The sequence below is a fragment of the Mesoplodon bidens genome (genome assembly GCF_964165515.1).
Source record: "Mesoplodon bidens genome assembly, chromosome: 4".
NCBI classification, from domain to species: Eukaryota; Metazoa; Chordata; class Mammalia; order Artiodactyla; family Ziphiidae; genus Mesoplodon; species Mesoplodon bidens.
In genome coordinates, this window is record NC_138160.1 from 44,359,721 (window position 1) to 44,383,827 (window position 24,107).

Consider the following 24,107-nt stretch of genomic DNA (forward strand, 5'->3'; position numbering starts at 1 on the left):
GAATGTTATATCTTAGAGGGCATGAGGTGTCACATTCCAATCCAGATTTGAGCGATAAATTATATTATGATGGGGTATATTGTAGTTTTATTTTACATTACCTGTAGTCATCAGTTCCAAGGGCAGTTTTATTTCTTTTGTTTTATTTTTACTTTTGCACTAAATAATTGTGATTTTATTTTTTCACAAAGTACAAAGCTTTGCACCACATTACAGTAGTGTTCTAACACAAGAAAATCCCAACGTTTTCATGGGGGGGGGCAACAATTTATATATAGGATACTGATTTTATAGATTGCTAGTTACTTTTGACCTTTGGTTGATTCCAGTCCTTCAGTCACCAAATGAAGACATCATTGCAGTGTTGCCATCCCGCCACTCTACCCCTCACTCCTGCTGCCTCCCTCAAGCAAATCCTTTCCAAGTGCATTTTCTAAACAGGCAGCCTAGCTCATTTCACCATCTACTGCTGCAACTCCCTCCAGTCTGTGTTGAGCACCTCATTCTTGTTCCTTCCAGCTCCACATGGTCTGGATCTGTGGCGAGTCCTGGGACTAGCCGAGGTGGATGGAAGAAAGCCAGTGTAGTTGCTGTGGAAGGTGGCCTCCCTCTGGGTTATTTATTTACAATTTCTGTTTAAAAGCCTTGGTCTCTTACGCTTCTAAGAACTGTGATTATTGGCATTTTACCTCCTTAATTTCCTTCGCTAGAGGCTTTGATGCCCCAAATCTCACAGTGGTTTCCCACCTCCAAAAAGCCCTTCAAGTCATTTTGTAGATGGCCTAAATGTGCATTACAGACCCTGGCCCCTCTTCTTTGGTCTGAAATGTTAACATTTGGGACAGGTACAAAGTGTAAGTGCAGGAGGCACCTTGACCTTCTGGAGAAGACTGTCACTGGCTGGCCTCCACTAGAAGGCAATGTAAAATTATATAGCCCCTCCACCACAGTGGAGAAAAGCACTGGCTTGCGGTGAGCTTACTAGTGTGTCCTGAAGTTACTGCCAACATATACTGCACAAGTGACTTCCTGAGTACTGGGATAGTGGGGTGCAAGGATAGAAGAAGTGTCCTTTGTAGGATGGAGGCCGGGGAGTGAGGAACAAAGGAGGAGCCAGGTGGGTAATGCAGAGGAGATGAGCGAGGAGGAAGAGATGAGATGGTAAGAAAAAGGACAGAAAAGGAGAGGAAAGAAAAAGGGCAAACAGAGGGAAAAAACAGCCAGCAAATAGGAGAGAGGAAGTGGGGAGCTGGGGGAAAGAAGAGAGGGAGGAGAGCAATGAGCAATGAGATGCCAAAACTCTTTGGTGTGTCTCCAGAATTCTCAGGTAATACTCATTGGGTTATCTCATACTTGCTCAAGTTCAGGCAAGTTTAAAATCCTTTTGAAAATGGAGAAATCACCCTGTTTTTCCAAATGAAATTCCAATCCCAATCACTTCAGGGTTGGAGCATTCTTCTACCTTTCTCCTTTCCCTTCCCACCCCAAGGGCTGAGGGACACCCTCAGAGGCAGCAGGCAGCAGGCAAGGGAAAGCACAGCCAGTGGCACTGGGAAATCTTTGAGAATCAATCCCAGATGTTGTGGGTTCTTTCTCAGTTATCAAGTGTGGAAATGAATGATTCTGTCAGCGTATTTTTTGTATAGATTTTATTTTTATTTATCTATTTTTGGCTGCGTTGGGTCTTCATTGCTGCGCACAGGCTTTCTCTAGTTGCGGTAAGTGGGGGCTACTCTTTGTTGCGGTGCGCGGGCTTCTCATCACTGTGGCTTCTCTTGCTGTGGAGCACGGGCTCTAGGCGCATGGGCTTCAGTAGTTGTGGCTCACAGGCTCTAGAAAGCAGGCTCAGTAGTTGTGGCCACAGACTTAGTTACTCCGTGGCATGTGGGATCTTCCTGGACTAAGGATAGAACCCGTGTCCCCTGCATTGGCAGGTGGATTCTTAACCACTGCATCACCAGAGAAACCCTGTCAACATATTTTTGAGGTAGGAAAGTAAACAGTGGCACATAACGCATGAGGCCAGACCCACGTGGGTCAAGTAGGCCAACCTGTGAAGTAGGTGAGATGGACTTCAATGCCCTCTTTCCTCTCGCCTGGGGGCTGGTCTTCCTTTTGCTTCAGTAGGGGAGTTTTCTAAGAATTAGAGCTGCTTAAAAAAGAATGGACTAAAATTAGATAGTGGTGATGATTACACAACTCTATGAATATACTAAAAGCCAATGAATTGTACACTTCAAAAAGGTGAATTTTCTGGGCTTCCCTGGTGGCGCAGTGGTTGAGAGTCCGCCTGCCGATGCAGGGGACATGGGTTCGTGCCCCAGTCTGGGAAGATCCCACATGCCGCGGAGCGGCTGGGCCCGTGAGCCATGGCCGCTGAGCCTGCGTGTCCGGAGCCTGTGCTCCGCAACGGGAGAGGCCACAACAGTGAGAGGCCCGCGTACCGCAAAAAAAAAAAAAAAAAAGGTGAATTTTCTGGTGTGTGAATTATATCTCAATAAAGGTGTTATTGGCACAGGGTATGTTATGCATCCCGGAAGGGTAATTACCTGACTGTAGTTTAGCACCTTATAGTTAATATTACCTCCCACCCTGATTCCCACCATTTATGACTGTCTCAAGGCCTTTCTTTCTTTGCTTTTGGCAATAAATTTTGTTTCCTCTGTGTTCAGAAGGCAAAAGGAGCCCCGGTCCTGGAGAAAACTTTTGGCTACAACATATGGTATTTTCCAGAAAACAACACTAACTTCACAGAGACAATGAACACCACTAACCAGCAGCTTAAATTGTACCTGGGAGGCAAGACCTACCGGGTATATGTGATTTCTTACAATTCTCTTGGGAGTCTCCAGTGGCCACGCTTAGGATTCCAGCTATTGATGAAAAGTGTAAGTATAACATAAACTTCTTACTTAGATGCCTGACCCCATCCAAATGTCCAAGGAGTAGTCCCTATCCTCTCAGAGGCTGCTGTTTCTCTAGAGTCAAAATGATTCTGAAGTGAGGATTTCTTAGGTTATGGGGGAGTGATCATAATCTTTGAGTAATTCACGAACCTCTTGAAATAAAGTTCCTTTGGAACAAAGCCTGTGTTGAAAATCAGAGACTTCATAAATCATATGATACAAAGTCTTGAGCCTAGAAGTTCTACATGCAGCTTGTATTTATTTTGTTCTGAGTCAATATAAGCTGGGTTAAGTCATAAAACTCTGTCAGATCTGCCACATTTATCCTCAGTGGCTGAAACCCCTCTTTTGAAATCTTCCCCTCACAGGATTGACTGCACCCCAGGCTTGGTTTGCTCACTCGTGTTTTCTCCCTTCCATTTGACTATCAAGTTAGGGAAATTTCTTATGTTTATACTTTCCAACAAATTGCTCGTTACACCTTTAATTAAGTAATTTTTAAAATGTTACTGCTCCCAGGTAAACTCATATTTTGTATTCTGTTTTGGAATAAAATAGCTTCTTTGAGTCTTAGTCAGGGAATTGCAAGCAATGGATTCCCTCTTCCCTGCTTTATTTTTCTCTGTAGATCTTACTATTCCTCATTCTATAGATTTTCTCATTTATTTTGATTATTACCTATCTCTCCATCAATAGGATGCAAGTTCCACGAGGGCAGAGATTTTCTTTTTGGTCTGTTTTTCTCTTCTTCTCATTTTCTTTCTTTTCCTGGTCCTCCTCTCCTCCTCCTCCTCCATTTCCAAAATCTAGAGTAAACATAGAGCAGTTGGCATAGAAAAGGCACTCAGTAACTATTTGTTGAAACACACCATAGCTAGGGAATGCACTCTCCAATTCTCCATCTCTCTGTTTGCTTAGATCTAGGATTATATCAGGCATTTACACTACCAGCGCTAGACTTGTCTCCCTGTGCTTTCTTCTTTCTCTTCTTTTTTTATCATAGTAGTTTTTATTTTTATTTATTTTAAAATTTTTAAATATTTATTTATCTATTTGTTTTTGGCTGCATTGGGTCTTAGTTGAGGCACATGGGATCTTTCGTTGTGGCACGTAGGCTCTTCGTTGCGGTGCACGGGCTTCTCTCTAGTTGTAGCAAGTGAGCAGGCTCCAAAGTGCGCAGGCTCAGTAGTTGCAGTGTGCTGGCTTAGTTGCCCCATGGCATGTGAGATCTTAGTTCCCTGACCAGGGATCAAGTCCACACCCTCTATATTGGAAGACAGATTCTTAACCACTTGGACCACCAGGGAAGTACCTCTTCTTTCTCTTCTTAAACTTAACCCATGTTCTTTTGCCTCATTTTAGAACTCCTAGATATATATTTTTGTGTGTGTGTTTTGAGCTACAGTCAGTATTTGATATTGTTTTAGTCAGTGTTTGCCACAGCCCTTAGTTCCTGGCATCCTAGTTCCTACCTATCCAATACCCCTGGTGATGAAGTTTCCGACAAGTGTGTGTGTCACTGAACACACATTCTGTGTTAACAGAGGCACTGATGAATAGTAATTGCAGTTTCCTGGTGTGGCCCTGTAGTGGGAGGCAGGAAAGGGTAGGGAATAAAAACATGGGCTTTGGAGTCTAGCAGCTCTGGCTTCAAATCTTTACTCTTTCACTAGATACCATAAACCTTGGGCAAATTATCTAACCTCTCTAAACCTTAGCTACTTATTAAATGGACTTTTAGTTATACCTCCCTCATAAGGCTACTGTGAATATTAAATGAGACTGTGTATAGAATGCTTTGTCTAGTGCTAATTATTATTATTGTGATTCTTAACAAAATTTCTAACTAATTGAATTTCTATTAGACATGGATTATCAACTTTAAAAATATCAGAAAATACACTTTAAGATTATGCTAAATTCACAGAGGGTTTTTAATTTTTCCCAATTCTGAAGGTATTTGCTTTATGTCACAAGTATTGGCACAATCATCAGTTATAATGGTTCCAGACCAAGTGTAGGCCAACTATAGCTTGTGGGTAAACCTGGCCTGACACCTGTTTTTGTAAATAAAGTTTTATTGGAACACAACCACACCTATTCGTTTTTACATCGTCTATGTCTCCCTTTGTGCAACAATGGCAGATCTGAGTAGTTGCAACAGAGGCCTGCAAAACCTAAAATGTTTATATTTGGCCCTTTATAGACCTCTTTACAGGTCCTGGTCCTAGACATATATAAGAAAGTAATGCTCTACAGAATTTTGTTTAATAAAGTAGAGTCAACTGGAGAATAGTTACTATAATAATAATAATAATTGTAAGTTTAACAATCATTAAGTAAGTGTAATTATCCAATATTGTCCATTAGGATATATCAGACATTGTGCTAAGACGATATAGGTTAATCTAATTTTAGCCTTGAAATGACCCATGGGGTAGGTGCTATTAGATTCACTTTATAGCTGATGAAGCTGAGATTCAGGAAAGCTTAGTAATTTGCTCAGAGTCTCTCAAGTGGAATTCAAGCCCAGGTCTGCATGATTCCAAACTTGTACAATGTACTTTATCCAGAGCCTTGGACTTGGTATTAATAAAGTGACTTAGAAATCTGGACACAGCTGCTGTGTGACCCTGAACTGGTTATTTTCCTCTGTGGACCTCTATTCTCCCATCTTTCAAATAAGGGATTGGAATAGATATACCTTCAAGTTCCTTCTGGCCTGAACGTCCTCTGAGTTCTAGGAGACCTTAGCCAGCGGGTAGCTATGGAGTTGTCTGAGGCAGGACCTAGCAAAACATGGCCAGTTGTGTGACAAGGGGCTGAGGAGGAGGTTGGGACTTGAGTTGAGGTAGAGTTCAGGTCGGGCTAGGATGGCTGGCAAAGGTGAGGCACTACCAGCTTCTGAGAACGGTACTTGATAGGCCCAGGGTGACTGCCTTCATGCAAATCACAAAAAATTAATAGTGTGTACGGTCGAAGTCCCTTTCCTCTTTTCCCTGGAGGGATCTGTATTCCTACCACACCCAGGGGTATATTGTATTGGGAGAAATTGCTCAAAAAGTTCTTGTCGAGCAATGGAGGCAGTTAGTTGACATTCAGTAGAAGGATGATTTGGAAACTTTTCTTTCAGCACCCTTAATGCTTCCCAGGCCCTGCCGTCTTACAAGGCTGACTCATGACTTGAGTCTACACCCACTTGTGGTCCAGAGCCTGGGCTTGTTTCCTCTTTCAACCTGACTTCTCCTCCTCAGAGCCCCAGTGTTGGTAAAGAGAAGGAGTGTGGACTTAGCAGCCAACACTCACTCTTGTCTTCAAGTCAGGATTTGGGTGCAGGTGGTTTACTAAGAAAACGCCTCTAGAGAGACCAGCAAAGGAAGTGGAGGAAGCAAGGCCAAGGCAGGGGAGGAAGAGGAGGCCGAGCCAAAGGTGCTGATTGATTTTCCTAGATCTTCGCAACAAAGCACCATAGACTGGGTGACTTCAAACAACAGAAACTCGTTGCCTCATCGTTCTGCAGGCTACAACTCTGAAAACAGGGTGTTGGCAGGGCCATGCTCCCTCAAAAGCTTCTCAGGGAGGATCCTTCCTTACTTATTCCAGCTTCTAGAAGCCTCAGGCTTTCCTTGGCTTAGAGCAGCATAATTCCAATCTCTGACTCATTCTTAACATGCCCAGTTTCTTGTGTGTCCTCTGTCTCTGCATCCAAATTCCACTTTAGTAAGGAGACTAGTCATATTGGGTTAAGGGCCCCCATCATATTTTAACTACTCACCTGATTTCTAAATAAGGTTACATTCTGAGGTACTAAGGATATCTTTTTTTTGGGGTGGACACAATTCAACCCATAGTAAGTGTCATCTGAATTGACATTCCTGGGGAGGGTGTTTCCAGCCTGACCTGGCAGGGGACTCTGAAGTGGAAGTTACATCTCAAAGTTATTCCAACCAGGTGATGGATAAAAACAGCAAGAAAGCATCTGGGGATCAGGGAGCAGTAACATTATCTGCTCCAAGAGGCTGGGTAAGGTTCCAATGTTCAAGTAATGACTTTCAGCCTGACTGGAACAGTGACTAAGGCTGCTTAGAGGCTATGAGCAGGGGAGGGCAGGGAGGAGAAAGCAGTAGCCCTAAGGCTTAGGTGGGGTTGATTTCCTGGCTCTGTGCTCCTTGCCCCCACTCCAGCTTCACATTTTCCCCATGCCTCAGTTGCCCTTCCTCAGAGCTACCCTTCCAGGTAGACAAATTCTCTGGCCTTACTTCTAGACCAGAAGCTGGAGTCTCTCATAAAGGCCTGGTTTGGGGAAAGGATCCGCCAACTGTGGCCTTCAGGAACAGAAGCTCCTAAATACACACACACCCTGCCGGGGCTTGCTGCATAGAAATAGCGGAATTCAGTACCCACCTGCCCCCTACATCAAATCTCTACCCTTGCCTAGGCTTCCATCTTCAAAAGGAATTTTGGTTATTTTGAGGGACTCCGTCTCCTCTTCTGCCCTCATCCAGGACCATCTTTTTTTTTTTTTTTTTTTGCGGTACGCGGGCCTCTCACTGCTGTGGCCTCTCCCGTTGCGGAGCACAGGCTTCGGACGCGCAGGCTCAGCAGCCATGGCTTACGGGCCCAGCCGCTCCACGGCATGTGGGATCTTCCTGGACCGGGGCACGAACCCATGTCCCCTGCATCGGCAGGCGGACTCTCAACTGCTGCGCCACCAGGGAAGCCCAACAACTTTTAATTTTGATGAAGTTCAGTTTAATCTTTTTGCTGCTTGTGTGTTTGGTGTCATATTTAAGAAATCATTGCCAAATTCAAGGACATATAGATTTATCCTATGTTTTCTAAGCATCATATAGATTTAACTCTTATATTTAGGTCTTTGATCCATCTTGATAGGTTAATTTTAATCAGAACATGAATAGAGAGATTGGGGTATGAGGTGGCCAAGCTTGGAAGCCCAGGTTCCAATGCTTTTATTTCAGTGCCACTAAAGCACAGTTTTCACTTGGGTTTGGCTGTGGTGTTTGACTTTTATATTTTTCCTTTAGCCAATACAGCCAACTCCAGCATCCTGCAGTATAGCCTGGAGTCCCTGACATGAAAGACCTCTTACAGTGTTCAGGTCATGGCCAGCACCAGTGCTGGGGGAACTAGTGGCACCAGGATAAACTTCAAGACATTGTCAATTAGTGAGTACTCCCTCAGTCCCTGGGAATGTCTCCTTGGCATTTCCTTTAGGCTAGTCACAGATGATGTTTCCCAAAGGCAGGGGGAAGGCAAATGAAAGGGAGAAGTGAGAAGAACCATTTTGCTCTCTGACTCATTGGCCTTCCTGGAAAGCATATGGGTGAGGAGGGAGGAGGGAGAGAAGGAAAATTGAGAGCTGAATTTGGAAAGATGGGTCATTTTGCTTCTCCCTGGGTAGCCCCGAATCTTCTTAGGGAGGAGGGATCAAGTTAATGCCAACTTCACTGTCATTCCAAACCAGCTCCCACCTCAAGGCTATCCCCAAGTTCATAGTCACCAGTCCCTGTGTGTCAAACAAGGGAAAACCTTGGTTGATCAAGCACCATTGGCCCACTTAACCTCATTGTTTGTGGAGTTTTTTGAGTAAAAAAGTGTATAATATGTTCTACTAATCAGCTTTTATATTAAAAAATGGGAGCAAGAAAAGTTTAATAAATACAACAGTAATATAAAATATAATGTGATTCATACGATGGTTACGGGGAATATTCAAGAGGGAAAGAAGACAGGCTGAAGAGGGAGATGAAGAAGAAGAAGGAAGGAGAATGGGAGAAACAGAGACAGGAGAATGGGAGAAACAGAAATCTCTGTCTTTGAATGACAGAGGTTTGATTTTAAGGATATACTAACACTTTTTTTAAAAATGAAGCTTAAAAGTGAAGGAACATTGCAAAATTTTCCATAAAAGCTATAAATAGTCTAAGTATTCTTGAAATTCTCCTGTTCATCATCACACATCCAAAAGAATAAAAATAGCTTATGGTTCTGGAAAATGTGAGGAAAGCATGTGTTTTTACACAGAAAACATGTTCTGTTTTTATTGACTAACATTGTCTTTTGGGAGTTCTTTTTGATATTGCTCTTTAAAATCTTTTAAAATCATGTTATATTTTCACAACACTAGGCACAAATTGCATTATCTGATGGAATTTTCTCTATGGGTCAGATTGAAGGCAAGAGCCTGCCTTGGAGACTAGAAGTTTCTTATCCTTGGTTCTTCTGTTTGTTTGTTTTTCATTTTTTTATTGGAGTATAATTGCTTTACAATGTTGTGTTAGTTTCTGCTGTACAGTGAAGTGAACCAACTATATATATACCTATTTCCCCTCCCTCTTGGACCTCCCTCCCCCACCGCCCCAATCCCACCCATCTAGGTCGTCACAGAGCACCGAGCTGAGCTTCCTGTGCATGTTCCTGCTAGCTATCTGTTTTACACATGGTAGTGTATATATGTCAGTCTTAATCTCCCAATTAGTCCCACCCTCCCCTTCCTGCCCTGTGTCCATATGTCCATTCTCTACATCTACATCTCTATTCCTGCTCTGCAAATAGGTTCATCTGTACCATTTTTCTAGATTCCACATCTATGCATTAATATACAGTATTTATTTTTCTCTTTCTGGCTTACTTCACTTTGTATGACAGACACTAGGTCCATCCACCTCACTACAAATACCCAATAAAACCTTCCTATAGGAGTTCACTGTGTTCTGTGGTTTGAATGGGTGTGCTTAATTGTTCTGGAATTTCTGATCAATTGAAATTAAAAAATCTTGTTGCAATAATAGTGGTTTTGCCACTCCCGGTTGTTTGAGATGGATCTGTCCCATGTTTGGTTGGGCTCTTATTCAGTGTGTGTTGCCACCGGCTGCTCACAGGTAAAGCAGAAATTCTCTTTTACCAGCAAGTTTCTGCTTTTTATTTTTAGAATAAATCATCAGGGAAATGAAAAGAGGATGCTTTAGCTTTGGGTTGTGGTCAATAACTGATTAAATAATTTAGTGTCCCCGGCACACACTAAAAATCATACACTTCAGTTGTGATCTCAGTGGCATATTTGTTTGTTTATGTTTTATTACATTTATTATTGCAGATGTTCAGTACTTCATTACTTTCTCTTATTTTTTTTCTGAAAATTTAGTTTGCGGTTGTAACTACAGTGTTTGAGAACTCAGTATCCTTGTTTTCTACAAATACTGATTAAAACAAAATGCTGTAAAATGTAAAACATTGTAATTACCTTCCCATGTCTTTGTTGTATTTGTGCTGAAATGTTTTCACATTCCTTTGTCTGGAAGAAATTCTTTGCTTTCATTTTGATTATGTTGCTTACCTTGAAATCAATAGGTTTTGATATTTTCTCTTGGAAGATTTTATATATTTTTGGGAATATGTAATATATCTAATAAAAGATAAAAATTATCATGTAAATAACAACAACAACAAAATAAACCTTCATACCTTTTTATGGCTGAGTGATATTCCATTGTATATATGTACCACATCTTCTTTATCCTTTCGTCTGTTGTTGGACATTTAGGTTGTTTCCATGTCCTGGCTATTGTAAATAGTGCTGCAGTGAACATTGGGGTACATGTGTCCTTTTGCATTATGGTTTTCTCAGGGTATATGCCCAGTAGTGGGATTGCTGGGTCATATGGTAGTTCTATTTTTAGTTTTTTAAGGAACCTCCATACTGTTTTCCACAGTGGCTGTATCAATTTATGTTCCCACCAACAGTGCAAGAGGGTTCCCTTTTTTCCACACCCTCTCCAGCATTTACTGTTTGTAGATTTTTTGATGATGGCCATTCTGACCAGTGTGAGGTGACACCTCATGGCAGTTTTTTTTTTTTTCCCTTTTTTTGCGGTATGCGGGCCTCTCACTGTTGTGGCCTCTCCCGTTGCGGAGCACAGGCTCCGGACGCACAGGCTCAGCGGCCATGGCTCACGGGCCCAGCCACTCAGCGGCATGCGGGATCCTCCCGGACCGGGGCACGAACCCACGTCCCCCGCACCGGCAGGTGGACTCCCAACCACTGCGCCACCAGGGAAGCCCCTCGTTGCAGTTTTGATTTGCATTTCTCTAATAATTAATGATGTTGAGCAGCTTTTCATGTGCCTCTTGGCCATCTGTATGTCTTCTTTGGTGAAATGTCTATTTAGCTCTTCCACCCATTTTTTAATTGGGTTGTTTGTTTTTTTGATATTGAGCTCCATGAGCTGTTTGTATATTTTGGAGATGAATCCTTTGTCTGTTGCTTCGTTTGCACATATTTTCTCCATTCTGAAGGTTCTGTCTTTTCATCTTATTTATGGTTTCCTTTGCTGTGCAAAAGCTTTTAAGTTTCATTACATCCCATTTGTTTATTTTTGTTTTTATTTTCATTACTCTAGGAGGTGGGTCAAAAAAAATCTTGCTGTGGTTTATATCAAAGGGTGTTCTGCCTATGTTTTTGTCGAAGAGTTTTATAGTATCCGGTCTTACATTTAGGTCTCTAATCCATTTTGAGTTTATTTTTGTGTATGGTGTTAGGGAATGTTCTAATTTCATTCTTTTACATGTAGCTGTCCAGTTTTCCCAGCACCACTTATTGAAGAGGCTGTCTTTTCTCCATTGTATGTTCTTGCCTCCTGTGTCATAAACTAGGTGACCATATGTGTGTGGGTTTATCTCTGGGCTTTCTATCCTGTACCATTGACTTATATTTCTGTTTTTGTGCCAGTACCATACCGTCTTGATTACTGTAGCCTTGTAGTGTAGATTAGTCAGGGAGCCTGATTCCTCCAGCTCCATTTCTTTCTCAAGATTGCTTTGGCTATTTGGGGTCTTTTGTGTTTCCATACAAATTGTAAAATTTTTTGTTCTAATTCTGTGAAGAATGCCATTGGTAACTTAACAGGGATTGCACTGAATCTGTAGATTGCTTTGGGTAGTATAGTCATTTTACAATATTGATTCTTCCAGTCTAAGAACATGGTATATTTCTCCATCTGTTTATGTCATCTTTGATTTCTTTCATCAGTGCTTTATAGTTTTCTGAGTACAGATCTTTTGCCTCCTTAGGTAGGTTTATTCCTAGGTATTTTATTCTTTTTGTTGCGATGGTGAATGGGATTGTTTCCTTAAGTTCTCTTTCTGAGTTTTCGTTGTTAGTGTATAGGAATGCAAGAGATTTCTGTGCATTAATTTGTATCCTGCCATCTTACCAAATTCACTGATTAGTTCTAGTAATTTTCTGGTGGCAGCTTCAGGATTTTCTATGTATAGTATCATGTCATTTGCAAACAGTGACAATTTTACTTCTTCTTTTCCAATTTATATTCCTTTTATTTCTTTTTCTTCTCTGATTGTCATGGCTAGGACTTCCAAAACTGTGTTGAATAAGAGGGGCAAGTGTGGACATCCTTGTCTTGTTCCTGATCTTAGAGGAAATGCTTTCAGTTTTTCACCATTGAGAATGAAGTTTGCTGTGGGTTTGTCATATATGGCCTTTATTATGTTGAGGTAGGTTCCCTCTATGCCCATTTTCTGGAGAGTTTTTATCAAAAATGGGTGCTGAATTTTGTCAAAAGCTTTTTCTACATCTATTGAGATGATCATATGGTTTTTATTCTTCAATTTGTTAATATGGTGTATCACATTGATTGATTTGCATATATTGAAGAATCCTTGCATCCCTGGGATAAATCCCACTTGATCATGGTGTACGATCCTTTTAATGTGTTGTTGGATTCTGTTTGCCAGTATTTTGTTGAGGATTTTTGCACTGATGTTCATCAGTGATATTGGCCTGTAATTTTCTTTTTTGTGATATCTTTGTCTGGTTTTGCTATCAGGGTGATGGTGGCCTCGTAGAATGATTTTGGGAGTGTTCCTCCCTCTGCAGTTTTTTGGAAGAGTTTGAGAAGGATAGGTGTTAGCTCTTCTCTAAATGTTTGATAGAATTCACCTGTGAAGCCATCTGGTCCTGGACTTTTGTTTGTTGGAAGATTTTGAATTACACTTTCAATTTCATTACTTGTGATTGGTCTGTTACTCTTGGTTCTTATAGATCTCCCTGCTTCTGTCTTTGATCCTCTACCATCTGTTTTCCACACAGCAGCCAGAGTTTAAAATCCTAGACCCCCTACTTAAAACCCACCAGTGGTTTCTGTTGTATTTTGAATTAAATCCAAACTCCTTCCCATTGCTTTCAGGACCCTTCCTCATCTGTCCCTTCCTGACCTCACCTCCCACCACTTCCCGTTTATGTTCCCATTTATGCTTTTCCTTCTGCCTTGAATGCTTTCCCCAGCATGAACATGGGCAGTTCCTTCTCATTATTCACGTTAGCTCAGATTTCACTTCTCCAAGGAGTCTTCCTTTGCCACCCTATCTAAAGGTGCTAACCCCCTACCCACTTTACCCTACTCTCTATCATCCCATTTTATCTGAAATAATCTTACGTTATTTATTGTCTGAATTCTTGAACCAGAAGGTAAGCTCCACAAGAGTAGGGATCTTGTGTTTCTTGCTTCTTGCTATTTATTTTATTACCCACAAACAATTTGTTTGGCAAATTGTAAGTGCTCAGAAAATGTTTACTAGATGAATGAAGTTGGAGGATGAACCTGGGGAACACAGTTTCTGTCAGTATTATTCAGGGAGAAGAGAAATGGAATGAATTTGAATTAAATTGAAAGAAAACGTTTAGGGTATATGTTGCTGAAGCTACTGGAAGAAAACATTAGTCTTTGATTTTTGTCAAGAAAGTAAGGGGCTCAACCTGCTACTGACTTTTGTTCTCCTTTTCTCAAAGGTGTCTTTGAGATTTTCATTATAACTTCTCTGGTTGGAGGTGGCCTTATTCTCATCATCCTGACGGTGGCATATGATCTCAAAAAACCCAAGTGAGTTTGTAGACAACAGTGTGGGCCCTCAAAATCGGGGGTGGAAGACACCATGGGTGGAAGAGGGCACACTGCCATTAAGGGGTGTCCATTCATTTATTGAGTTGATACATATTTATTGAGTTTATTGTATGCCTTACACTGTGGCACATCAGAATTCTAACCAAACAGGAGGACTTGTACCCCCGACAGCACTGTGCACTGGGCCTAGGACTTTTTGAAGCCAGGGAAGTGCCAGTTGCCCCACAGGCTTTGTCTGCTGTGTTCAGTATCTGAGACTAGAGTTGGGGAGAAGATCCTCTCTGTGTCTAGAGGGGACCCTTGGCAGCAGCAAGGGCCCTCAAGGCCACCAGCCTCTCTCCCAGGCAGAGCAGGGAGCAGGGTGCCCATGAAGTTAGAGCATTGGCCAGCGTATGCCCAGCACAGGCGGTCCTTGCTTGTGGCGCAGTGTCAGAGGGCTCACTGAGGGCCATTTGTCCCGCCTGCTCTGGCCACTGTAGGGAAGGAAGCTTGTCTTCAGGGTCTTGTGCTTTCTCTCCCCAGAGAGCCTCATTCTACCCTGAGGGTCACGGGTTCTCTCCCCATTAGACCACTCTCTCCACAGTTACACAGTCGTGGGCCTTCTCTGCCAAGCAGCTGTGCTTAGTTATGGCCAAGCTAATGTCAACCTCAGTCAGCTTTGCGTTGTAAGCAAGTCGTCAGCACCCATTCTCGTACATTTTGCACATCTGACAAGTTCCCAGGTGGTACTGATGCTGCTGGTTGGGACCACACTTTGAGAATCACTGCTCTGAAGTGTGGGTATCTTGTAAGGCTTAGAGTATTACCTTTCCTGGGGAATAAATCTCAAGGAAATGGCTCTGTGATGGTGTGATTTCTGGCATCAGGACCAGGGGGTGGAGATGCAGGGGTGGGAGAGCGGGGAAGAGTAGGAAAAGCTTTGCCTGGGGAAAGGTCTTCTCCCATCACGTCCCATAGTTGACTTGCAATTTCACTCCCCAAAGTACTTTGCTTTCCCAGTTTCTGTCAGGAGGCTGTGAGCTTGCCCTTATTCAATAGGGAGCCATACAATTCCCTGCATCGAAGCCCTGCTCTTTTGGCTTGGCCGTGCAGTAGAAGTAAAATGCTTCTTGGACTCACTTCTATTTTAAAATCTTATCTCTTATTAGCAAATTAAAGCACCTGTGTTGGCCCAATGTCCCCAACCCTGCTGAAAGCAGTATAGCCACATAGCGTGGAGATGATTTAAAGGTAAACACTCCTGTTTTTGTTAAGGAGATTGTTGAGCAGGCTGGTTGTGGGAGGTGGACAGGGTGATGGACTGAGGTTTGCATAGGGTTCACATAAAGAGAACTCGAGGTTAAAAAGTCCCAGGGAATGGCTGGCAGGACAGGTGGAATCAGCCTTCCTGGAATGACTTTGACCTCATTCTTTGGACAAGAGGAAAGGGCTTTACCAGGCTCATAGGACCCAGTGTTTGCTGGGCATAAAACTGGTCCTATAAAGGGTGCCACGGAAGAGACACTGGCCCTACCCTTAAGGACCTGACTGTCTAATTAGAAAGCAGGAGAACCCAGCTATAAGATTGGAGACCATTTAAAAAGCAGCCAAGAGCAAGTTAATCTAGAGACTACCTGGGGACCCGAGGGGCCGCTAATGTGCATTTCTGTCCAAAGGCTGGGGCAGGCTGTATCAAATTGTTTTTCTCAGATTGGAGACATTGGCAATGGGGTTTTCTAGGGAGTTATCCATAATAGAAACCTCCCATTTTCATACATTTTTAAGTTGAAAATTGTTCTGAAATTTTAAGGTTTAATTTCTTGGTTAAGTAGAAAGAAGCCCAATCAAATATAACCTTTAAATCCTTGTTATTGAAAGACTGTTTCCAGTATTCCTTGATAAGGAATTTTTAATATTAGCCCCTGTTTCAACTCAGAAGTCTTTTTTTAACATGGACGTGAAAATTATTTTTATTATTTATTTAATTAAATTTTGGTTGTTTCTATTTTCTTCTCTCCTCTATCATTCATGTGTTACCTTATTTAACTTCCTACTTACCAAAAGTTATTAAGAGAGTAAACTAATTCATAGGCAGTCTTGTCTGATGTCTAAAATGTTTTTTGAATCATCTGTAGGTCTGGCCTCTGTAGCAGTCACTTATTAATCACTCACTATATGCCAGGCAGTGAGCTAGGCTCTGGGGATACAAAGGTGTCGGACACCACCCCCACCAGGAGGCCACCTTTGATTTTCTGGTGATGTTGGGCAAGTTATTTGTCTTTATGATAATTCTAATTTTGATGCTTCCATCTTCACTGGGGTTTTATGAGCATATGATTATGTGGAAAATAGCCTTGAGCTCTCTAGAAGAAGAAATTATTTGAATACACTGCATTCTTCTCAGGAAATGGACCACTCTTGCTAAGCTCCCATGGAAGGGCACCACTTCTGGCCTCTAAGAGGGGGGCTGGTCCAGAGGTGGGGCTTTGGGTGTCCCAAGCCTAATAGCTTTTGGCTACATCATATGTGGCCCCCAAATGACCATTGGGGTGTCCCTTTCTCTTTTCCAGGATAAGCTAAATCTGAAGGAGTTTGATGACTGTGAACACAGAAGAAGATGGGATTCTAAAACCATGTTCTGCCCCCAGTGACCTTATTGACAGGTTGGTGGTAAATTTTGAGAATTTTCTGGAAGTGGTTTCCACAGAGGAAACTGAAAAGGGCCAGGAAAATATCTTGGGAGGGGAAAAGAATGAGTACATGACTTCCCCATATGGGACTTATTGTCCCGCAGTTTCAGTCAAGATTCCACCTAGAGAATCGCAACACCTAGGTTCTGGAACACCAGAGGGGATCTGCTCAGAAGCCAAAGAGCATCCTCTCCCTCCTACCCAAGGTTTAGGGCCAGACCATCTCTGTGGGGAAGGAGCACCAAACCCATACTTGAAAAATTCAGTGACAACCAGAGAATTTCTCATGTCTGAAAAACTTCTAGACCAAACCCAAAGAGAAGTCTAAATGCCACCATGGCTTGAATCCCCCTACGTCTCAGTGTGCATGACTCACAGAGAGAAGACTTGGCTACAAGAGCTTCCTTGGCCTCTCCCCATCCCGCTTGTGTTAGAGAAAGTCTCGCACACCCCCGAGTGACTTGTGAGCTTGGTTGGCGCAGATGTGTAGCTTGCTTGAGAAGAAAGGATGGTGGACTTCCCTGGTGGTGCAGTGGTTAAGAATCCACCTGCCAATGCAGGGGACATGGGTTCGAGCCCTGGTCTGGGAGGATCCCACATGCCGTGGAGCAACTAAGCCTGTGCGCCACAACTACTGAGCCCGCGTATCACAACTACTGAAGCCCGCATGCCTAGAGCCCGTGCTCCGCAACAAGAGAAGCCACTGCAATGAGAAGCCTACGCACTGCAATGAAGAGTAGCCCTCGCTCTCTGCAACTAGAGAAAGCCCTTGCGCAGCAACGAAGACCCAACGCAGCCAAACATTAATTAATTAATTAATTAAAAATAAAGATTTAAACAGAAAGGATGGTGATCAGCCTGAGCACTTTGCAGAGGAAAAGCAATTTATCTTCTTTTGTTCTGATAACAAGCTCTCGCTAAGGCCTCTGACGGATTGACTTGGAGGGGCAGTGGACACCAGAGGCGGACATATCTGGCCTTCCTGAGGAATTGGGCCATGGGCACAGTCTTTGCTGGGGCTACTCCTCACAGCTCCAAGAGAGACTTTCCCTGTTGCCAAAGGACAGTTGCTTAGTTGGCACTTGGGTGGTCTGCCAGGAGGCGAGGCTCTCTCCCTCCACCTTGACCTCCCTGGCTCCAGGCTACACCTCTGAGGTAGCGCTGACACCACTTTAGAGATTAAGTCTCTCTCTCAACACAGGGGTGGGAGGTGGTGTGGCCCTCCTGATGGTGTGCCTGAAATGCCTCATGACCCTCATTAAATCTCAAGTGTCTGTAGCAAAACCCCCGCCCAGGGCTCTTGCCCTTGATCCACTGCATGGCTGGGGATGGAGGAACGAGGGAGGGCCTTGGCAGCGCGCTGGGGAATGGACTCTCGCTGGGCCGGCAGGTCCACACCACTGTCCAGGCCACTGCCCAGCCCTGCAGACAGTTCCTGGAGGCCCTCGCTGCCCCTCTATCTTGCACCCAAGCCTGGGAATAGAAAGATACCAAAGAGTGCAGCAGCTTTTTACAGGGACTGTGTCCCTCACACTGGCTCAGAGCCCAGGAATGCTTACTGAACACACCCTTCACAGGCCTCTTCCCAGAAGCAGCTGAGCAGGGCCTGGGGATGTGGAATGCTTAGCACCTGTGCTGCTCCAACACCAGGACGCCTCTGCCTTCACGTGGCAAAGCCCAGGGCTTGCAACCGTGACTGGAGCCTTTAGCCCAAGTGCTAATGGCAGATACCCGGGAACTTATGGCTGGCACTGGGCTCCTACCCTGAGCACAGTGACATCACATGACTTCCTGACGTGTGGCTAAGACTCACCTGGCCATCAGGGGAGGTCGCTGAGAGCCTGGTGAGATGGGGGCAGCGGGGCACAGTGAGCCCGGCATTTGCCAGAGAGAAAGGCTGACGGTAATTTTCCTGAGTGCTTGAGAAGTCAGTGCTTGTGTAGCGGGCACAGACTTCACAAGCCACCGACTCAGGTCTGCAACACCATCACTTTACTTTTCTAGAACTAAACTTAATTTCTGGCCCAAGCCCCTGGCCTTTTGAAGTGGCCATGGCCCAGTGCAATGATTTATGTCACCTCAGGTTTGTAACTCGGTCTTACTCGGGATTTTGTGCCCCATCCACCCTGGGACTGGCTCTGAATGCCAGCAGATGTTCAGGGGAGCAGCATGGAGTCTGCTGCCCAGCACTGGGCAGGGATGTGCCTCCCCACCACCTGCCACTGTCCTCAGCCAATTGCTGCATCCTTATCACAGGCACAAGCAGGGGGGATGCTTTCCCAAAGCTCTCTCCTCGTTAAATCTCCAGCGTCTGTAGCACCCTCCCACCCCCCAAATTCGTCACTCCTCGTTTACAGAACAGCAACTACTGACAAATCAAGGAATAAGGGGGGCCTGGAGCAGGGCTCTGGGGAACCTGTGTCCTGGGAGTGGAAAGGGGCCAAACTAAGGGGATACATGGGGTCCCGGCTGTGGTGGGTTCTCTCCACCCTGATACCTCCCCCACCCCCGACTGTTGTGATGTGGACACTTCTATGAGCTGCCAGTCCCCCAGAGTTCCAGACGGGGCCCTTTCCACCTGCCTCTGATTTGTGAACTCACAGGAGGTCCTAGCTTGGTGCCCAAAACTCCTCCCTCCCTCCTGTGACCCTCTGCTACCTCCAGCTGAGGGACGGGGAGGGCCAGAGCGAGCCCCTCTAATCTTGTTTGTCTCACACCTGGGTGAGGCTTTTGAACCTAAAGTCCAAGAATTTGATGGCTGGGGAGAAAGAAAAGTCACAGATGGCTTCTGTGAGTGGGTTTCAGAGATGAAGATGTTACCCTCTTCTCTCCTCCCCTTAATTATTCATTAAAGCCTGAATGAATAGTTTGCAAATACCACACCCTGGCCCTTCCTCTTTTCATTTCTTCCCTTTTCTCACTTTCCTTCTTGCCTCCTGTCTTCTGCTTTTTTTCCACGACTCCCAGCAGCTTCTCATCTTTTTAACACTTCCTTTTTTTTTCTATTTCTTGTTTCTTTTCTTTTTATTCCTTTCTCCCCTTCCCGTCAGCCCCGCTTGTATGATTTCCAAATTTACTTTTGCTACCTTTGAGGGCTAGAGAAATCAGGGCCCTCTGTTTCGTTCTAGATGGTCCAAGATAGTTCCATAGGAGTCAGCATCTCCTCTAGTAAGAGGGGCAGGAAGCCCAGAAGTGCATTCTGCAGGCCATACAGTTTGCTCCCCAGAGCAGATCACAGGACATGGCCTAAAAGAAGGCAGTGGTGACCTTCCTCTCCTGGAATCGAGTCATGAACTGTCCCCACTCCCAGTGTCCTGCGCTGCCTCTGTGACTGGAGAAGGCCATCTGCGTTTTCTCTAACTGTCAGAGAGACGTTGAGAGGACACAAACAGGAAAACTTGTGTTTTAGCAAGGTCATTAAAAACTGATAAAATTCCATTAGAGTTTTCTAGGGCTCTGGGAACCATGCAAACAGCTACGTTAGTGCCCTATCAGTAGCCTTTCTTTTACAATAATATCAGGGAAAAAAATGTTAAAGAATGGCAGAGAAGCCAATCTGTGGTTAAAAAAGAGAGATGATACCTTCATTCTTTCTCAGGTGGCTGCAATAAAACACAGTAAAAGCACCAGGTGGGGGGCAGGTTCGGGTGGGGAGGGGCGTGGCTTGAAAAGGGCCCCAGCCGTCCCCAGGCCGCTCCTACCTCGTGCGGGGAAAACCTGTGCGGCCTGCCGGGCGCGCACCCAGCCCGCGCCCCCGCGCCCCGCTCTCCGCCGGCCCCTACTTACTGCTGCTGCTGCAGGCACGCTTCAGCCCAGGGCTCAGCCAGCCAGCCCTCAGGCCCAGTCTGGGCCCTGTTTCTGTGGGCCCATGAGCCAGACATGATCCTGACATTTTGAAAGGCTAGAAAACGAAAGGAAGAATAACGTTTAATGAGGTGTGAAAATTCCATAGAATTCAAATTTCAGTGTCTACCTGTGAAGCCTAATTGGAACACAGCCACACCATCCTTTATGTGTCACCCGCAGCTGCTACCCACACACAGACAGAACTGAGTAGTTGTGACAGAGTTTCTCCTACAGAACCTAAAATGATCACCATGTGGCCCTTTACAGAAATAGTTTGCTGGTCCACCCCTGTGTAGCCCACAGACATGGGGCTCAGACTGCACAAAGTACTTTAACTTGGAAGTGGTTGCTAATGAGAAAAAAAAAAAATCAGACTGTCATCCTGGGTTTCTAACCGGATAGGGACGGCCCCCTTAGAGAGGCACACATCCCTGGCTCGCCAGAGCCCTCACAGTCCCTGTCCGCTGCTGCCCACAGCCAAGCTGGAGACTTGATGGCTACTTACCACTTACTCCAGTGGTCCTTGACCCAGGTCATTTTATCTCCCATTCCCCAACCGTCACACGTTTGGCAATGCCTGAGAATCCGAGCTAACCTCTGCCTTGGGCCCACGGCACTTGCCATGGGTGCTGCTCAGCCTCCATACAGAGCTCTAGATGGCAGTCTTTTTTTTTGTAAATTTAAATTTTGTTTTGGACTCAACTTTACAACAACATCAACGACAAAAATCTCTTAATACCAATTATTTATATCATTCTTTTTTTTTTTTTTTTTGCAGTACACGGGCCTCTCACTATTGTGGCCTCTCCGGTTGCGGAGCACAGGCTCCGGACGTGAAGGCTCAGCGGCCATGGCTCACGGGCCCAGTCGCTCCGCGGCATGTGGGATCTTCCCGGACTGGGGCACGAACCCGTGTCCCCTGCATCGGCAGGCGGACCCTCAACCACTGCGCCACTAGGGAAGCCCCAGACTGGCCTCTTAAGTACCCAAATATAAGGCACACGTGTGCCCACTCTTGTTGGAGAAACGGTGGAGTGGGGCGGTTACCAGATTTTGTTCTGTTCATCACTAAGGTCGCCCACAGTTAATGTTTACGAGCACTTGCTGTGTACCAGGCATGTGCTAAGGGCTTTCTGTGCATTATCCAGCAATTCTCACAGCGCTGTGAGGTACTATTACCCACTTGCAGAAGGGTGGAGACCATAGATAGGGTAGTACCATTATCCAATTTACAGACGAGGAAACTGAGCTCAGAGAGGCTTAAGTGACTTGGCCAAGGTTCTGCAACCAGGGAGTGGCGGGTTGCAACCCAGCCTCCCAACACCTCTCGTGCTGCTCTGCCTCTGGTCAATAACAAGTTGGCTCCTGGGGTCAGAGAGAGTTAAAGGGGAGTGGAGACTCCAAGGTGTGGAGGGCCCTTGAGAATCTCTTCTTGGCTGGGCCTGGAGACCCTTCCTCTCTCTCATTGCCTGCCAGGACCCCTGAGATTGGTTTCAGATCCAGGAGTGGGTAGGGTTGGGGGCGGGCACCATGTCCATGTTCTCAGCACAGGGAATGAGAGGAAGGGAGAAGACCCAGGGAGCCTGAGCTTCAGGATGGGCTTGGGAGGCTGCAGAAGCCAGACGAGGTGCCACAACAGAGGGACAGACTCTGGGAGCACCCTGGGACCTCGGGCAGGGCAAAGGGAGGTCTGGTGGAAGAGGGAACTTCCCATGACAGTTGGAACAGGGCTCTGCAGGTGGCTTTTCCCTCCCACTAATCCCTTCTTTCCACTCCTCCCTAATCACTCTTCTGTTCTTTTTTTTTTTTTTTTTTTGCAGTACGCGGGCCTCTCACCGTTGTGGCCTCTCCCGTTGCGGAGCACAGGCTCCGGACGCGCAGGCTCAGCGGCCATGGCTCACGGGCCCAGCCGCTCTGCGGCATGTGGGATCTTCCCGGCCCGGGGCACGAACCCGTGTCCACTGCATCGGCAGGCGGACTCTCAACCACTGTGCCACCAGGGAAGCCCTCACTGTTCTGTTCTGTGTTTCTCAGGCTCCTCTTGGCTGACTTGCCCCTTGATCCTCGGAGTTCCCTGGGGTTGAGTCCCTGGTGGACAGATGGCTCCACAAGTTCTCCGTCATCTACACCCAGGCTTCAGCTGCATCTGTGTCATCCCTAAATCCCCATCTGCATCGAGCCCAGGATCCACACTTCCAACTTCTCACTGGACATCTCCACTTGGAATGAACACGTCCAAGACAAAGCTTGTGTATCCACAACCTATTTACTTGTCTTTCACACCTTGTTTCTCCATTCTCATACTTGGACACTTGGAGTTATTGAAGCTCCTTCCTCGTCACCAGCATCCAGTGGGTCACCAAATCCTCATACTCCTCTCTGCAAAACTTCTCTCCCCATCAGCCCTCTCTACTCCATTCCCTCTAATCCCGTGCCAACCCCGGCTTGGTCATCTTTGATCTGGACCTTTGAGCAGACGCCTCACTGGTCTTCCTTCCTGCAGCCCTACTTTCTACCCACAAACCCATCCTCCACATTACCTCCAGAATTATTTTATACACAGACCTGGTTCCATCTCTTGCCTGCTTCCTAATTCCTGATGGAATGGTCCACAGGTAACATCCAAACCCTTTAGCATAGTAATGGGCAAGGTTTCTTTTAAATTATTTGCTCATGTGCTACACTTTAAAGAGTTAACAGGTATTGGTTGTCTATGGCTGCTGTAACAAATTACCACAAATTTAGTGCCTTGAATGACATGAGTTATTATTTTCCAGTTCTGTAGGTTAGAAATTCAATGTCATCTCACAGGGCTAAAATCAAGGCATCAGCAGGGCTGCGTTCCTTCTGAAGGCTCTAGGGGAGAATCTGTTTCCATGCCTTTTTTAGAGGCAGCCTTTATTCCTTGGCTTGTGGCCCTCTCTTCCATCTACACAGCCAGCACTGTTGCACCTCTCTGATGGTTCTTCTGGAGTCCTGTCTCCCTCTGCTCGCTGGGGCTGAGCTCTGCCTGAGGCCTGAAGCACATCCTTAAGGCCCCAACCAAAGCCTCTGCATCTGTTAACTTTGTCTACTTTTTAGTGTTCCTGACCCGTGGACCAGCCTTGTCTGAGACCAGAGCCCAGTGGGAGCTGGATGTGGACCACTCCCAGACAGAGATCCATACCATCTTATTGCCAGCAGAGCTGCCTAGAGTGCCTGGCCCTAGATCTGTGACCCAGAGGGCTTGCTAATGGTCACCCCAGAATTAGACACACCGGGTCTCAAGCCCAGCTGGACTCCACAGGCCTCACTCTGCAGGGACAGGCCCCACTCCCGCAGGGCAGGGCACTGACCAGGGCGCATTGTCCTCCAGACGGGCTGGCTCCCAGAGAGAGCGGCCAAGACAGCACACCTAGGGCTGCCCTCAGCTGACGGGACCCTTGGGGGTCTTGGCTTACAAGAACCACAAGGGCAAGGCCCTGGGAGAGGACAAGGGGAGGCATGGCTGGGCCAAACAAACTTCTGTTCAGAATTCCAAGTATTAACTTGATGCTCAGGACATGGCAGGGCTTGGCATTCCATGGCAGCACACCCCAACTAGTGGACAACCCCCGGTGCCGGGGAGTCAAAGCCATGCCGTGATATGTACACATCTTAGAGCTTCTTTATTCCAGATCTTCCTTCACAGGGATGAACCCAAAGGACGAAAAATCTTCCCTTTGTCTTTCCAAATAAATAGCAAATATTTACTTAGAAGTTAAGTTGAA

The 24,107-nt window shown here is 45.5% G+C and overlaps 1 protein-coding gene across 1 annotated transcript in view; it reads left to right on the top strand.

The window, feature by feature from the left end:
• The window catches only part of IL31RA (interleukin 31 receptor A), a gene marked incomplete at both ends in the record, with an annotated part of 46,419 nt that extends 23,900 nt beyond the window's left edge, over positions 1–22,519 (top strand). Inside the window, 12 exon segments of the mRNA XM_081232591.1 lie at positions 520–584; positions 588–599; positions 2,673–2,841; positions 2,844–2,888; positions 7,952–8,001; positions 8,005–8,092; positions 13,732–13,822; positions 14,992–15,052; positions 15,056–15,073; positions 16,393–16,421; positions 16,423–16,485; positions 22,393–22,519. Of these exon segments, the coding sequence (XP_081088717.1) occupies positions 520–584; positions 588–599; positions 2,673–2,841; positions 2,844–2,888; positions 7,952–8,001; positions 8,005–8,092; positions 13,732–13,822; positions 14,992–15,052; positions 15,056–15,073; positions 16,393–16,421; positions 16,423–16,485; positions 22,393–22,519 (818 nt within the window).
• Between the last annotated feature and the right edge of the window lie 1,588 nt (positions 22,520–24,107).